The 16,545-nt window shown below is 62.1% G+C and overlaps 1 protein-coding gene across 1 annotated transcript in view; it reads left to right on the top strand.

Moving 5' to 3' along the window:
* Positions 1-16,545, top strand: part of PLXNA1 (plexin A1) — a 47,592-nt gene that overhangs the window by 9,211 nt on the left and 21,836 nt on the right. Inside the window, exons 4-9 of the mRNA XM_073231155.1 lie at positions 10,106-10,246; positions 11,160-11,260; positions 11,577-11,700; positions 11,789-11,942; positions 12,121-12,220; positions 13,641-13,755. Coding sequence (XP_073087256.1) covers positions 10,106-10,246; positions 11,160-11,260; positions 11,577-11,700; positions 11,789-11,942; positions 12,121-12,220; positions 13,641-13,755 — 735 coding nt within the window. The remainder of the gene's footprint in view (positions 1-10,105; positions 10,247-11,159; positions 11,261-11,576; positions 11,701-11,788; positions 11,943-12,120; positions 12,221-13,640; positions 13,756-16,545) is intronic.

Here is a 16,545-nt window from a genome sequence, read left to right as displayed (position 1 = left end):
GGAGGAAGCTACCAGGGCACCTGCAGCGGGGAGGCACCCGGGAGCCCCAGAGTCAGTGCAGGGGTGGAGCCTAGTAGATGCAATGACAGCTGTCCTGAGGCCTGGTGCTGACATAGCTTCCTGCCCAGCACGAGCCTGTGGGTGGGGGCTGGGGCTGGCTGGCAAGGTCCTTGCCTGCACTCGGCTGTGCGCTGGGTGCTCGGGAGAGGGCTGCTTGTCTCTGCCACTGGCGGAGCCCTGGGAATCATGTCCCGCTCCTTGCTGGACCTGTTAGTTCTGGAAGGGACATCCCCACCTGGGAAATGAGTCCAGACATGTGGGCTCGGGGCTGGGGTCGCCCTGGGACAGTGGGGTCCCAGCTACTGACTCAAGGGTGGGGGGGCCCTGAGGTGCTGGGGGCTCTGCTCACAGTGGGGGTGAGGATGAGTCCTGCCCAGCTAGGCACCCTGCCACCCTCCTACAGCTGACCCTCCCTGGCCCTGGTGTTGGGGGTAATGCCTGCTACCTGGGTGTAGGGCCTTCCATGGGTGGGGTCTCACAAGAGCACACACTACCCCTTCTCACCCCAGGGAGGGCCCAGCAGGCTGGGAGATCAGGGGAGAGGGGCTGGTGGTGCCCCTGGTGTGTGTGTGGTGGGTTGTGCCTGCCATGGGCTAGTGTCTCTGCACAGAACGGCCCCTGGAGCGGGGGCGGGATGGGGGGCCTAGGCCTGCTTGAAGACATGCGAAGGGTGGCCCAGAGCCTGTCACCCAGCAGGAGGCGGGGCTCCTGGGGCTGGGAGTGGTCCTTTTGACCAGTTGGCAGGCAGCTGGCTGAGGGCTGTCTGTACCCACAGGCCACCCTGTGAGCCTGTGAGAGCAGGTTAGACCAGCCCTGCCTCTCCGAGCCCTGGCCCCAGCCTCACTCCCTTGCCCCAGGGCCGCCATCTGGGTGGGAGCTTTGTGAGCTAACTGGTCCTGCTCACCTTCCCTGCTCCGGCCTCACAGAGGGGAACCTGAGGCTGAGTGCACCGACCCTGGGGTTGGGCTTGGGCCCGTCTGTGAGAAGGGGCTGCATTGGGTGTGGGGACGCCCCCTCCTCATCTGTCCCCCCTTCTCCCCTGCCCTGTCCCTCTCTTTCTTCTGCCCCATCCTGGCCACCCGCTCTTCCCACCATTGGGGACATCCAGGCCGGGTGCCCTGCTCTGCCCATGAGTGGACGGTGCTCTTTCTGGGGCATGTGGGGTGCCCAGGGCTACTGGCCTCCTGGCGGCACAGCCTGCAGGTGGGGAATGAGAGCTGAGTTTGCCGTGAGGCCCCCCTGTGGAGTGCCCCACCTTGCCTCTAGCCCTGCCTCCTGCATCTTTTCCTCCTGCATCCGCTGACCCACATCCCGTGGCCCGCTGTTCACATGAGTTTGGGCAGATGTCTGAGCTTTGGTGTTGTCGTAGCTCTCCCCTCGCCCGCTGTCCAGCCTCCTCGAGCCTTGGTTTCCCCAAGCACTGCAAGGAAGGACGAGAGGATGCACCAGCAAGCCCAGAGTTGGTGTGCTCCTGGTCTATCCGGGACACACGGCGAGTGCTTACATGCAGTGGCACCTCACAGAATTCTCACAACAGCCCTGACATCCATTTGGCAGGTGGGGAAACCGAGGCACACAGTGGAGGCCGCATGTGCCAGGGTCCTGTCTCATAACTGTGGCCTCCCTCCCCTTTTCTGTGGGTTCCTGGAAGAAAGGAAATGGGGGCTCCTTCTTCAGTGACTCTTGTCAGGAAGCCTGGGCCTAGTGCATCCCATCTCTCCAGAGCCCCTGCTGCCTGCTGCTGCCCTGAGCTGCCAGCCTGCACAGTCAGCAGCCAGCAGCTGTCTGGCCCTCCCTTGCCCTGGGATCAGGCCTGGCTCCAGCTCCCATGGGTGGCCCAGCTCTCCTGCTGTATCTGCCTCCCCATTTCCTAGAGCCCGTGGTGCCCTTGAGCCCCAGGTCCCACCCACATGGTGCCTCATCTATCCCTCACCCAGGGTTCCAGTCCCACCCTGCCCACCCAGCTCTGTACCTCCCCCACATCCCCACACTTGGCCTCCAGCCTTGACACCCTGCAAATGACACCTGCTCCCTGCCACACATACTTCTCAGCAGCAGCGTCCTCCCCTCCGTGTTGTTCTGACCCAGCCCAGGGGTGGGGGTGGCTGTGGTCCAGGGGCTGTAGCCAGGGCAGGGAGGGCCACGGCAGGAGAGCCCTCTGATCCAGTTGAGTACTGTGCCCCCTCCCTGGAGCACTGGGCCCTGGAGCACTGTGTCACCTGGAGCCTGGGCCCTGGGGACCTCTGTCCACCGCCCACCCAGGGGCAGGCCTGCTGTGCTGACATGTCCCCATCTTCCCCAGACCTGGGCCTTTTTGGGCTTTAAAAAGGGACTGGGTTGCTCTAGGGACTCGGCTGGCCCCAGGCCAGGTCCCACTGAATGCGGTGTAAAATTGCAGCCAATTAATTTAAGATCTGCCAACTTCAGCTGCTCAGGGCTGGCTGGGGGTACCCCTGACTCTTCCGTCTTTCCCCAGAGACCCTGCTCACCACCTGCCCTCCCCCTGGAGGCAGCACATCCCCTTGGGGGACCCCCTCCCCCAGAACCCCAGCCCGGCATGTACTGCATCCATCTCCCCTGGGACCCCTGGAGACCCCTGAGCCCTGGCAGCAGTTCCTAAGGGCAGCCCTGGTTTGAGTCCTCTGTCCGCCCAGGCCCCTGTGGTGGGTGGGCAGATGACAGGCCCTGGGCCTTCAGCAGGTGCCCGCCCTGCCCCTCCTGGCCCGGCAGCCTTCTCTGCTCTCCCTTCTGTGAAGCAAAGGTGGGAACAGTCCCTGCCGTGGGGCACTCCGGGGCAAGCCCTGTGCTGGAACTGCCCCGAAGGGGGCACCATGCTGCCCCGCGGCTTGGCCTGCTTTGGTGGCTCTGCCAGCTGGGAACGTGGGCCTGTCTGCCTGAGCATCTGGTTTTCCAAGAGAACTTAGAAATCTGTATTTTGTACAAGGTCTCTTGACTGTTAACCACTGGCAACTAATCCAAGTTTTTAGAAAGCATTATGGGCTAACCCGGTTGTGCCATGAGCCACCAGTTTGTGGCCTGGGAAAATGGCCTGCAGGGCGCTAGGCCTCAAGCAGGGCTGAGCTGGGCGATCTGGGAGCCCGGGGGCTGGGGGCCTCCTTGGCAAACCCCTCCTCCCAGGGCTTCGGTGTACCTCCCTTCATCCTACATGGCCATGCCTCCGAGGGCTGTTGGGAGGCCCGTGACGGGCTGACACTCCTTCCTGTGTGGTGACCCTCCTATGGAGGGAGCCCAAGGGCTGTGGCCCCAGCACTCCATTCCCTAGCACCTGGGCCTGGCCCTGGCTGTCTGGGCCCCTGAAGCTGCCGCACCCCTTGCCCTCAGACTCACTGCTTTGCCCTGGGGGCCGGGCCCCTGCTCTGTGCCGAGCTAGGCTGGGCTGTCAGGTGCAGGGAAACCTCTTCGCTTCCAGAGGCCCTCATGTCTCTAGAAACTTCTTCCCACACCGTTGGTGCTATCTCTACACCAAGCAGGATTCTGGCATTTGGAGATTCTGAAAGTTGAGTGGCATTCCTGAGCCCCAGGTAGAGTGGTAGCTGGCAAGTTCCTGCAGCTGGGAGGCCAGTGTGGGCCTCTTCTCAGGGTCCGCATGCCAGGGCTTCCTTGTCTTGGCCAGAAGCCTGCTTGGTGTATACCCAGCAGGGGCCCCTGCTCCCAGGTCTGTACTGGAGGCGGTGGGGAAGTCCCCTGTGGGGCTGGGGCAGGGGTGCTGGGTAGGACAGGGCCCTGGGCCCCCCAACCCCTTGGCTACAGGGTGTGTCCCCCTGACCTGCAGCCCCGTGGATCTGCATCTCATGTCTGGGGCATGGCATTGATTTCCAGCAAGTCGTCCGGCAGAGGCCTACAGAGGCCCTGAGGGCAGCCTGTACCGTTGGTGTCTGCACGTTCTAATTGTGCTGAAATGTGAGCCCCAGGCACATGCATATGGCTGCCTGTGGCATGGCAGTCCCTGGCCTGCTGCGTGTGGCTGGTCTAGGACCGACGTGTGACATTGCCACAGGAAAGTGCATGGCATGACGTTTGCCAACCAGGACGTGTCCCACAAGCACACACGACCCCCTGTGCCCTGGGAACTCCCACTCCCCTTCCCCAGGGATCCCTATACGGCAGGTCTCCATCCCTTGGGATGTTCTGTGGGCTTTGGGGGATTGTGTGGCTCAGGTCACATGCCCTCTTCCTTTGCTCAGCTCTGCTTGTGAGACCCCCCGCTGTGCGGGCAGCCCTGCTTGGTTCTTTGCCCCTTGTCCTCTGCTCTGGGATGCCACGTGTGTCAGTCGGGGAATGCAGGGCTGCTGCCCGAGAGGGTGCTGCTGGTCCCCATTAGCTGTCTGTCCTGAGTCGCTGCCCTGCCTCTGTTGCAGCTTGTGGGAGCAGGTGGAGGTGTGGCCATGCCCAGAGGGTGCTTGGCCAGCTCACAGCTGTGCTCCTGGCAAGTTACCGGGTCTTGGTGGCATCCCATCCCCCCGAGGACTGGAGGGTCCCCGCTGTGCTTCCTGGGTGTCTCAGCTGATGTGTCTGTGCACCCCATGGGTGCACTGTCCTGCCCACCAAGGGCCATGATCCCTGGAGCCTTTGAGTGGCATGCACAGTGCCCTGGGGATGTCTGTGCCATGTTTTTCTTTCTGGCTTTCCTGGGTGTGGCCGACCACCAGGGGCTGAACCAGGACACAGGGACCTCTCGTTCACCCTCTGGGTCTGTCTAGTGTGGTCCCAGCCCCTTGTTACAGAGCCAGTGCACATAAGCATCGCCCTGCTTCCCCTCGGAGTCACCCACAACATGCACCGAGGGTCCTGCCACAGGCCCTGCACACCAGGCCCCCCTCCCTGTGGGGTCTGGCTGATGGGATGGGCATCTGGGCATGTCTGATAAGAGTGACTCTTAGGTACAGGCTGAGTGCACCCAGGCTTAGGGCTGGCCTGCTGGGGGGTGGCCTTGTGATGTCCCAGGGTTACTGCCTGCAAGGCCCACTTCCCCTCTGCCCTGGTAGGTAGGACCCTGCGCTCCAGGATGCATACTCTAGGGGGTCACCCTTGGCGGCACAGCAAGGTGGTGCAGCCTAGGAGGCTGGGATGTGTGTGGGGGAGGGAACAGCAGGGCCAAGCCCACAGGTGCCCTGGCTCATTCTGGGAGCTGGAGGTCCTGAGGGAGGAGAGGCAGCAGGCCTGCCTCAGGCACCCCCTACCCCACCTGTGGGGGACGACTGGGACCATCTGCAGTGGTCAGCACTGTGGTAGCAGGGAGATGTCCTGCGGGATTGTAGGAGAGGCTTTGGAGGTCTGGCCTGTGTAGGGGCGGAGAGCTGGGGCCCTGAGGTGGCCTGGAGGAAGTGGAAGGGGCTTGTGTCTGCCTGCTCGTGCTGGTTGGTGTGGGTGGGTGACCTGCATCTGTGAGGGCCTGGCTCTGTGGGGCGCTGTGGGGCGCTGTGGAGTCATGGGTGGGGTGGGGTGGCAGAAGATGGCTCTTGGGTTTGGATAAGGATATCTGACCAGGTGGTCACTGCTGCCTGCCACGGCATCCCTGGCAGGACCGGTGCTGGTCAAATCTCAGGCTGCTGTGGGCACCCTGGCCACATCCCAGCTGAGGACAGTCCCAGTCAGTGACATGTGTGTGATCCCTACAGCAGTGGGGCAGTTCCCTGTCAGGCAGTTTTGCACTCTGCCGTGTGGCAAGGTCCATTCTTGGGGCCCCATCTCCAGGCAGCTTTTAAGCAGGCTTCCCTCCTCCATTTTTGGAACTGTGACTTCTGAATTCTCACATAGCCCTGTGAACTGGCTTTCCTTCTGCAGATGAGGAGACTGAGGGTCAGGGAGGACCACCACTTGTGTTGTTTGGTCCTTGCTTTCTGTCTGTGTGTTGCGGGTGGGAGGCTGGAACAGAGGAGATTTCTGAGACCCTCCCTCCAACTTCACCAGGTGTGTCTGGCCCAATTACAGCCATTGGCCCTCCTGCAAATCATGTTTTAATTACCCAAGTACTGCCAAAAGGAAATTGCTAATTGCTTTTCCAGTATCAAATTCCTCCTCTCTGAGAATGGTCCCAGGAAGGGGCCTGGAACCTGCCTACAGCCAGAGAAGGGAGAAATCATGTAGCAGCCTGTGAGGGGGTCCAGGAGCTGGGCTTACCAGGACCTCAGCCGTGTGGCCCCAACTGGGAAGGAGGGGAGGAAAAGCCCTGTGTCCCCTGAGGGTCCTGTGAAGAGACGGCGGCAGAGGCTCCTGGCCCCCCAACAGCCTCTCCCAGGACCACCTCGCTGTTGGGTGGCCTGGGAACAGGTTTGACAGCCACACCTACTACAAGAGGGGACACCCATGAGGTCCCAGCTGTGTGCTGGCTGCCCTCGCTTCCTGTCTTCCTGTCCTCCCCACAGCAGGTCTGGAAACCGGGAATGGGCTCAGTCTGAGCCACGCTGCACAGATGGGAGTGGAGGGGCTGCCATCTAGGGATGGGCGGGGCTGGGAACTCTTTCCTCAACCCAGTCAGGCCCAAGCTGGGCAATCCCCTGCCTCCGGGCAGCTAGGGCGCGTGCCGGCCTTGGCAAGCAGCCTGGATGGCCCAGACATCCTCCCAGCACCCCCACCCGCCCTCTGCCTGGAGAATGGGCCCTTTGTTGGCTCTGGGCTGGACAGACAGCTGACCTGGCTGGGCTGCAGCAGTTGGCAAGGGCCAGGAGGTGGTGGGTGCCTGGGGCAGCTGGCTGGGCCAGCCTAGGGCTCTGGCCTCCAGGACCAGGGCTGCCCACCTGTCACTGGCTGCCTCCCCTTGGCCTCGTGGGCAGGGTCTTTCCCAAGGACCCTCGCCTGTGTATCCTGGGTCCTGGAGCCTGCTGGCCAGGTGGTTGGGGAAGGTGAAGGGGTGAGCCTCCTCCTTGGCCCATCTGTGGAGGGGCAGGTGGTGCCCTGTGATAGTGGTCGGTATCTGGCCATGGTCAGCATCTGGTCTGGCCCTGGCCTGAGAGGCTGCTGGAGTTGGCCCTTCCCTAGGGGCGTGGAAGCCCTTATGCCTTAGCTCAGAATCCAGGGAGATCCCCTGTGCACAGAGGGATGGGGAAAATTCTGGTAGAGAAGTAGGCAGGGCTGCAGGGCTGGGAAGAGGCTGTGTAGGGGTGGCTGGGCCCCTCTAAGTCGGGGCTGAGCCTGAGTAGGTACCTGGGCCTGGTGCCACCTGGCAGGTGTGCCCAGGGAGCCTGGATGGTTCAGACCATCTGGGTGAGGGGAAGAGTCCTTTTTTAGCAGAGGCACCAGGGCAAAGAGAAAGAGCTGGGTTTGGGCCCTGAGGGTTTTGTGGTGGATGGTGGGAGGGAGGGCAGACATGGCCAGTCGTGGACGGCTCTGGAGGTCTGTGGGGGAAAGTTGGCAGGGCACAGAGGTGAGGGCCGGCTGCAGGGGGAGCTGGGCAGGTGCCGCCAGAAGTCTGTGGGCTCTGCAGGCCCAGCTTTGCCAGGGTGGGCTGCAACCAGGTAGGTGGCCCTCAAGTGGACAGCTGTAGGCAGGGGTGTGGAGCCCGCACGCATGCTGCTGGCAACATGTGTCCCACAGTCCTGCCAGCTGCCTGGCTGTGTGCCCTCCTTGCATGCCCCTTCTTCCTGGAATGCCCTCCTGGCAGCATGCTGCACCCCTCCTCTAGCTTTTGGGATAGACTCTTTGCCCCCAGGTGCAACTAGAAGTCTGGGGTCCTGGGGTCCTCTGGCAGGCCCTTGTGAGCCTCAGTTTACTTATCTGTGCTGCATGGGCCCTGCAGCCCGAAAACCAGCCAGGATACAGCAGATGTGTCCCGAGGACTGGCATTCCCAGCTGGTCACCCCCTGACTATCATGTGCACACACAGGGGCCCTGCCAAGCCTGTACCACATCTACTCAGCACAGCGTGGGGCCTGTCACCTCTGGCACATCCCCCCACATGCCTGCAGGCTGTGCCCCTGTGCCCTCCACAGACTCCCCTCCCCAGGACCTTCCTGTGTGTGTTCAAGGGCCAGGGGCTGTCCTGTGCTGGGCAGGTGGGTAGACAGATGGGCACATGGCGGATGGACAGCTGGATATGCAGGCTCCCTACAGCAGCTGTTCGGAACCACCTGTTAGAGTCGGCCCACTGCTGGCCACGGGGCAGAGCATTCCTGAGTCTGGGGCTGGCCTGCCTCCCCTCTCCTACTTTCCAGGCCCCCGGGTAGGCCTGCTTTCTGCCCACCCCTGCCATGACTCAGAGTCGTGTGCCCACTGGATGTGCTCTTCCCTGTACTGTTCCCTGCTGGGTCAGGGGTGCCCTCCCTAGCCCATGCCTTCAGCCCTCGGTGGGGGAGGGATGGCCAGGCAGGGGTCAGGACCCAGCCTGGTCCCTGGAGACAGGCATCCCGTGATGGGAGGAGCCAGGCTTGGGTCCTTGCGGGAGGGCTGTGGGCCTGACTGTGGGGATGGGGCACAGTGAAGGGCAGGGCTTGCAGAGAAGTCCAGAGTCCTGAATGGGGTCAGCTGGGCTGAGACTGGGTCTGGAGCTCTGGTCCCCACTGGGGCCCCAGCCTGCACCCAGGTCCTGCCCTGCTCCCTGGCCACTGCCTGTGCTGGTCTTGCCAGCCTGTATGGCTGGCTGCTAGAGTTTGGTGATTACCGTGGGACCTGGCCACACCAATCCCCTCTGCCTGTCACTCTGGCTTGGTCCTTACTTAATCCTCAGTGTGGTTCTGTTGTGGAGAATAATGTCTATCATCCCTGCTTCCTAGGTAGGGAAACTGAGATAGAGAGCATTGCCGCATCCCATCCTGGTGCCACAGATGGGGTGTGTCTGAGCTGGAGCTTGGGCCCAGCCAGCCCAAGGAACTGACTGCAGGCTTCCTGTGAACCACAGCTGCCCTCTGGCTGCTCATCCAAGCAGGGCAGGAGGCTTGTGGAGTGGGCTGGATGTAGGTTGGGGTCCTGTCCACATCCCACCCACTGGGGCGCTGAGGCTGGGCCACTGTCGCAGCCCCTGACGCTGCAGGCTAAAGCCACTAGGGTGGCCATAGGCCCTCCCCCTGCCCAGCTCTAGGCCTAGCTCTTCCGGGTCTGGTCTGACTTCAGCCGGCCTGCCTGGTGGGGAGGCGGCTGAGCGGATGTGGGGGGTGGCCGCGGGCTCTCAGGAATGCGGCCCTCCCCCTTTCCTGCAGCCAGCAGTCTCTATCCCTGAGACGCAGCGCCCCACCCTGGCTGGCCGCCCTCGCCCAGCCCCTGCTGGAGCTGGCCCTAGTCTGGGGTGTTCGCCTGACCCCGCAGCCCGGCCTGGCCAGTCTGGCTTGGGCTGAGTGCTGGGCCAGGCCCCTGCCCCGAGGTGGAGGTGCAGAGGTGGGCTGGCTGCTCTGTTATAGCCAGAGAGGAGTAGGGCTGGCCACTTCTTGCCCTGGGAGCCTGCCCGGGACCCGCTGAGCTAGGCGGATGCCGCCCCATGAGTCCCATCTCTGGAAAGCCCCCTGGGTCTCTCTGTTAATTAAATACATTTGTTTGGTAAAAGCAACTAAAAATACTTGCAGCATTGCAAGCTGTGGAGAAGAGCTAGCTAATTAATGCCCAGTTTGTTTGGGATCTGGAATACATTTCCGTGCTGATGAGTCGCTCTCCCTCCTCCTGCCTGTGTGGTGGGCGGTGTGTCCGCTGCTCGAGGACCTGGGCTTAAGCCCACTCACACCAGCCCCTGCCTGGAGGCTCTGGGTCTCCGCGCTCAGCTGCCTGGCCTGGGCGCCACACTCACCTGCAGGCACTGCTGCCTCTTCAGGCTTCCCTTTCCTCCTGCACAAATGGCTGTTCCTCCGGAAAGCCCAGCCTGGCCCCACCATAGCTGGTGGCAGCTAGGCTGTGGTTGTGGCCTCCAGAGACACTCCACTCTTGGCTGTGGCCTCTTTAGATGGGGCCCTGGGTTGTCCCCACAGTCTCTGTGGGGCGGCGTGGGGGCCTCGGCCTTGTTCTTGCAGGGCTGGGGCAGGGCACTGGACCCTCAACCCTAAGCAGGGTGGGGCTGGGACAGGAAGACACTGACACGGCCCCACTCAGACCCTGGCTGCCACAGATCTTGGTGGACCTGGCAACCCCTGGCGGCCGGCCAGCCCTGGCCTATGAGAGTGTGGTGGCCCAAGAGAGCAGCCCCATCCTGCGTGACCTGGTCCTCAGCCCTGACCACCAGTACCTTTACGCCATGACGGAAAAGCAGGTGGGTGTCCCATTGGGGAATGCGTGTCGGGTGGGCCTGCCCCCAGAGTTGGGCATGGCTGCCATTGGCCCATGCTGTCCATGCCGTCTCCAGGTTTTCCTGGGCCATTCCCACCCTCTCCTGAATGACTACATGCCCACGGGAACTGGTATTTGAATGACAGCATTATCAGGGTTTTAGTATCACTGGAGGGTTTGGGGTATGGATCTGGAGCCCTGAGTCTTGGGCTGTTACCTGGCCCACCACAAGCCTCATCTGCCCTGTGGGGCTCCTGGGAGCAGCCACTGCGGGGCCTGTGGCTAGCCCGGCCCAGCTTGTAGCCACATACTTGTGTTCCTGGCCTAGCCTGCTTGGAGCCAGCCTCTGCCCTTCTGCTTGACCTGGTGACCCCATGGCAGCTGGGGAGGCAGGGTGGGGGACAGGTGGCCCAGGCTAGGAACACATCTGGTGAGGCCAGGGCCCCTTCTCTCTTGGCCAGCTCTCCTCTGTCCGTGTCCTGGCTGTGGGGTTATTCACAGGGGACCTCAGGGCCTTCCAGGTGAGGTCAGAGTGAGCAGGGCCCGCTGGCCTCGTGCCTGGGGGCTGCCTTGGGAAGCTGAGTCTAAGCGTGTGTGGGTAGCTGGCTGGAGCTGTGGGTTGTCCTCTGGGTGGCCTACCTGTACAGACCCGCTCAATGGCCTCTGCCATCCCGGTCTCCCAGGGGAGGAGCCCAGTCGTTTGGGTGGAGTCAGAGTCCCCCCAGATCAGCCTTTGCATAGACTGAGCTGGAGGAAGACCCAAAATCGGGGCTTCCCCCAGCATGTGGGGAGAACTGGGTGGGGTTGGGGACATACTGGTGGTGAGGAACTGAGGCTGGCGGGGCCTCTGGGTTGGGCCTGGTGGGGGTCTGATGCCGAGGTCTGCCTTCCGCCAGGTGACTCGTGTGCCCGTGGAGAGCTGTGTGCAGTATACGTCCTGTGAGCTGTGTCTGGGGTCTCGGGACCCCCACTGTGGCTGGTGTGTCCTGCATAGCATGTGAGTCTGGGAAGGGCATGGGGATGGCCTGGAGGGCCTGAACGTCCCAGCCTGGTGGTCTCTGACCCCAGGCAGTCTCGGGTGGTCCCAGCTCCCCTCTGAGCTCCTGCAGTCCTCCCCACCTGGGAAAGGCACGCTGGGTTGGGTGGTTTCCGGTGACCTGCTGAGCGTCAGTGCCCCAGTAAAAACAAGGTGCAGAGAAGCCAGCAGGTGCAGAGAAGGTGCAGGTGACGGCCCTCCTGAGCAGGGGCCAAAGGGCTGGGGGAACTCCTCTGCTTGTTTGCCTGCACCCAGCCCTGGCACCCTCTGCCCACAGCTGCTCGCGGCAGGACGCCTGCGAGCGGGCAGAGGAGCCCCAGCGCTTTGCCTCGGACCTGCTGCAGTGTGTGCAGCTGACGGTGCAGCCTCGCAATGTCTCTGTCACCATGTCTCAGGTTCCGGTGAGTGCAGCTGCCCAGGTTGGGGGTGGGGGCACTGGCGGGGGCACCAGAGTGTCACTCACCAACACCGCCTGCCATGGGGCCCCAGCTTGTGCTGCAGGCCTGGAACGTGCCTGACCTCTCGGCTGGTGTTAACTGCTCCTTTGAGGATTTCACCGAGTCTGAGAGCATCCTGGAGGGTGGCCAGATCCACTGCCGCTCGCCCTCTGCTAGGGAGGTGGCCCCCATCACACGGGGCCAGGGTGAGTGCCCCCATGGGCTGGGGCTCTCCTGGTGGGGAGGTGGACGGCACTGGGGGACAGCGAACAGGTGTCCCTTGGGGTAGCACGGGAAGGAGCAGATGCCTGCTCAGTGGGAAGGGACTGCAGGCCGTCGTATCCTGGGTGGCTCTGGTGACTGGGGCCTGTGCTGCTTCTGCAGGAGACCAGCGGGTGGTTAAGCTCTACCTGAAGTCCAAGGAGACAGGCAAGAAGTTCGCGTCTGTGGACTTTGTCTTCTACAACTGTAGCGTCCACCAGTCGTGAGTGTCCCTGGTCCTCCTGCACCAGTGTCAGGCAGGGGGCCTCCTTCAGGCAGGGTGGGAGTGAGGTGCAGATGGATTCACAGATGGAGTCTGCCAGTCACTGTGATACAGGGCATGGCCCATGGGCACCAGAGCCAGGCTGGGAGCTCATGGGAGGCTGCGGCAACATCTAGGCAGGAGTGGCTGAGCCGTGGGGTGGGATGGGCCGCTCCTGCTTGGTTTCTGCTGCCCTAGGACAGATAGGGGCCAGGTTCTCTCTGCCTCTGTGGCTTCTCGGGTGGGGACCTGGGGCAGAAAGAGCCAGGGATGGGAGCTCTCCCTGGTGCTGGCCTGGGGTGGGTGGGTCTCAGCTGTAAGCGTGGCACCTCAGAGGAAGGGTGGGGGAAGCTGAGCACCTACTGTGCCAGACCAGCACCATGGGTCAGACCACTGGGTCCAGAGGGGTGCCGTCAGCCCTGTCCCTGACCTGGAGGGCGCCCAGCCTGGACGACCGTGAGTGGCATGGAGAGGGCCCACATAGGCCATGGGGTTCAGCCTACCAGCCAGAGGTACCTAGTGTTTAGTTGTGCCTGTATTGTTGACTGACTTGCAGACCGACTTCCTCCTGGCTCTTAATGGGGTGCCCACTGTGGACCTTGATGTTGTTATTATCAGAGTCAACTGCTCTGTCCTGGGAGGGCTGGGGTCCTTGCAGCAGGGGGCTGTGCTCCAGAGCTGGAGGGGACTGAGGGTCTCTGGAGAAGCAGGGTGGCTGGGGCGGATTGTGATGTCTTGAGAGAAGCTGGAGGGTGGCATCCACTGGGGAGCCCTGGGTACCACTGAGGCTGTAGTGGCAGTGGGGTGCCAGCCATATAAGGCTGCATGGGCCAGAGCACTGCACGGGCCCTGTCCAGTCTCTCGGCATGTTCAGAATGAATTGAACAAGCTCCTGCTACGGGGAGCTTACATTCTCTTTGGGGAGGCAGATGTCTGTATGTTCTGCCCAGCCCTGTGGCTGCTGGTGGCTGCTTGAATTTAAGGCGAAGTTAATTAAGAGGAGGTGGAATTTAAAATGCAGTTCTTTACTTGTGCCAGCACATTTCCCAGTGCTAATTGTCACGTGGGGCCTGGTGCATCTGGTGGTCACCACAGGGGATGGTGCAAGATTTAGATGTACCTTCATTGGGAAAGTTCTGTTGGCCGACTCTGGGGTGGACTGTCAGAAGGTAGTCGAGGATCTGGAGGAAAAGCAGTGGAGAAGCAGTGGCTACTGAGAACAGCTAACAAAGGGAAGGCCTTTGAGCAGGTGTGGAGTAGCCAGTGCAAAGGCCCTGAGGCACTGTGAACAGGAACGACAGGGAGGTGGCAGGGCCCCATGTGGCCACCGGGTGGAGACACAGGCTGGCCCTCACCTAACTGCCCTGCCCTCTCCCTGCAGCTGCCTGTCCTGTGTCAACGGCTCTTTCCCCTGCCACTGGTGTAAATACCGCCATGTTTGCACACACAATGCTGCCGACTGTGCCTTCCTGGAGGGCCGTGTCAATGTGTCTGAGGTAAGGCCATGAGGGGGGCTCAGGGTTTCTGAGGGGTGGCAGAACTGGGTGTTGCCTATGGGTGGCTGGGACACTGGCCCAAAGGCCTGTGCGGCTGGGGACATCCTTCAAGGCTGTATTGGCCTGAGGCCAGCAGCAGTGTTTGTCGGCGGCCACTGGGTTTCCTCAGGGGAGGCCTCAGACCAGCGCCTGCCCCTAGGCTTGTGCAGGGAACTGCAGACCAGAGCGACGCCTGGGATGATGCAGGGAGGGGCTGTTCACCCCGTGCTGGAAGCACAGAGGGCGAGGGGTCTGGCTCGGCAGGCGCTTAGGGCCCGGTGCCCTGAGTCCATGCAGATGGGGGACTTGCCAGGCTGACTTGCAGGGCAGCTGCTGGGTTCCTGGAGTCATTTGAGGAACTGCGTGGTAATTGATAGTAATTAGGTAGTAATTATTTTGGAGCCTGGGCAAGGAGCTGTCTTTATTTATGAACAGCAAGGCTGCTCCTCCTGGAACCCAAGGCTCTCAGAACAAGAATGGCCTGATCTGGGGACCTGCCTGGCAGGGAATGGAGAGAGGCCAGGCTCCCCATGTCCAGCTTATAGGCACAGAGCCAGGACTTGAAGCCAGGGCCCTTTCCTTCAGGGTGGATACCATGACTCTTGGCTGGATGTGTCAGGAGGGTATGGGTCCTGCTGGCTACAGGGTGCTTGAGGGCTGTTGCTGGACTGGACGTCCCCGGACAGGCCTGGGGTAGATGAAGTGCAGCACGTGCTGGGTGGCTGCCAGAACACGACGGCAGTCCTGAGGTCATGCAGGGCCTTTGGGCACTTGGGGGTGATCGTGTCTGAGAGCTTGGGGTGGGGGCACTGGGTAAAGGTGTCCTGGAGGTGGGCAGGGGCTGTGGAGCAGCAGGAAGCTGGTAGGGCTGATTCTGGGAGTTGGTGACCCTGGAGCCCTGGGACCCTATTGTGGACTATGTAGGTGCCTCCTGAGGAGTCTGCCTGAGCAGGACTGGGCTAGGGGCAGTCCTGGGGTCCAAGAAGGGTCGTGTAGGAATGGGTGACGTTGGTCGGCAGCCACTGGGATTCCTGTGTACCCCTCAGGGGAGGCCTCAGGCCTGCCCCTGCCCCTGGGCTGTGTAGGGGCTGCAGACCAGAGTGATGGGGGCACAATGCAGGGAGGGGACTGTCCACTTGTGCTGGGGTCCTGGAGCATGAGGGGTCTTTATGGGGATGTTTCTAGGAGTGTGACACAACGCAGAGTTACCGGCCACAGGGTCCAGAAGGACTGGGGCCCCTCGCCCTGAGGCCCCCATCTCTGATTCTGATTTGCTTTCTCCGGGGTGGCTCCTGCCCCAGGAACATGCTTATATTGTGGGGTCTTGGTTCCCAGTCCCCGATGTCTGCTCCAGCTTCCCATCCCCGTAGGAGGAGGGGGTCCCAGTGAACCCTTGGTGCTCTGTATTTGCATGCACATTTGCCCAGTGTCTCACAGTGGAGCTGCCAGAGCACATCAGGGAAGAGGCGGAGAGGGCAGTGTATGATGGGGGCGGCTGGCGGGAGTGCCCCAGAAGCAGTGTCTGCTCACCCAGAGGCGGGCCAAACCCAGAAGGCAGGACTTTCTGCCAGGGATGCGCAGGGCTGGCCTCTACAGGAGCGGGGAGGGGTGGTCTACCCTTCAGCAGTCTCACCACGGGAGGCACTGGCCCTCGACGGGCTGGTCCTACCATCTTCAGAAGTAGAATGGAGGGGCAGCGTTCTGAGTTTTTACTTGATCTAAGCCAAAAGTTGTAAGTCAGTGAGTGGAAGTCCGACTTGAATCAGTGAACACAGTTGTGCCCCCGCGCTTACTTCCCAGACCTGCCAGTTCACAGCTCAGAGCCCTTTGAGTGAGGGAGGCCAGGCCTGCTGAGGAGCAGCAGCCTGATGCACCACTGAGCATGCATGCTCAGTGCTGTTCTCCCAGCTGTGTCCTAGCTCAGCTGGGCCTCAGGCCACTCCAGGCCTGAGAGGGATGTCAGGGCTTTGAGCTCACCCCATCTTCATGGCTGGGGTCCCTGGTGTCGAGGCCTAGCCACAGTGAGAATCTAGCCCGATGGAGGCACAGAGCGTACACCCCAGACAGATGGCACTGGCCCCCTGGGCAGCAGAGTCCCTGGGCATAGGGCTGGCCTGGGGGTCCCTTCAAATGGCCAGGGAAGTGCTGGCATACTTGTGGGCCCCTGAGGGCGTGGCCCTGCACATCACCATCACCTGCCTCCCTCTGGTGGAGATGGGTGTACCTGCAGACCAAGTGGTGGGTGGTCAGCCTGCCTGGCTGGGCCAGGCTACCTGTGCTTCCCCCAGCACTCCCGAGGAACCGGAACAGAGTCCAGGCCCCCTCCTTGGGCCTGGAAAACCTCTTTAGAGCCAGTTCTGGGCCCAGGCCTGCCTTGGGAGCTGTTGCAGGGCTTGGGGATTAGGGCCTGTTTTCAGCATCTCTATTTAAAGCCCAGCTCAGTGCGTCCCCGTGGGGCCGTCTCCTCCCGAGGCTGCTGCCTGCCCTGCTGCAAGGAAGTTGGGCTGTTGCATCAGTTATTGTTGCTGAAATGCTGGCCCTGGGGTCCCCAGCTGTTTTTCTGCCTGGCTCTGGCTATTTTTACACGCTCCCAGGCCCCCAGCTGAGAGCTTGTAGCCCCAGTGCCCCTCTGTCAGCTGCTTCTGCCTCAAATGCCTTTCAGCTGCAGGCCAGATGGGGCCCTACTGGTGGCTGAACGGTGGGGTTCCAGAACCCTGGGAGTGGCCCTTGGGCCCACGGGAGAGAGGGCCT

This window comes from Manis javanica, chromosome 3 (genome assembly GCF_040802235.1).
Source record: "Manis javanica isolate MJ-LG chromosome 3, MJ_LKY, whole genome shotgun sequence".
Lineage (NCBI taxonomy): Eukaryota > Metazoa > Chordata > Mammalia > Pholidota > Manidae > Manis > Manis javanica.
Note: the sequence above shows the minus strand (reverse complement) of the source record. Positions and strands in the feature narration are given on the sequence as shown.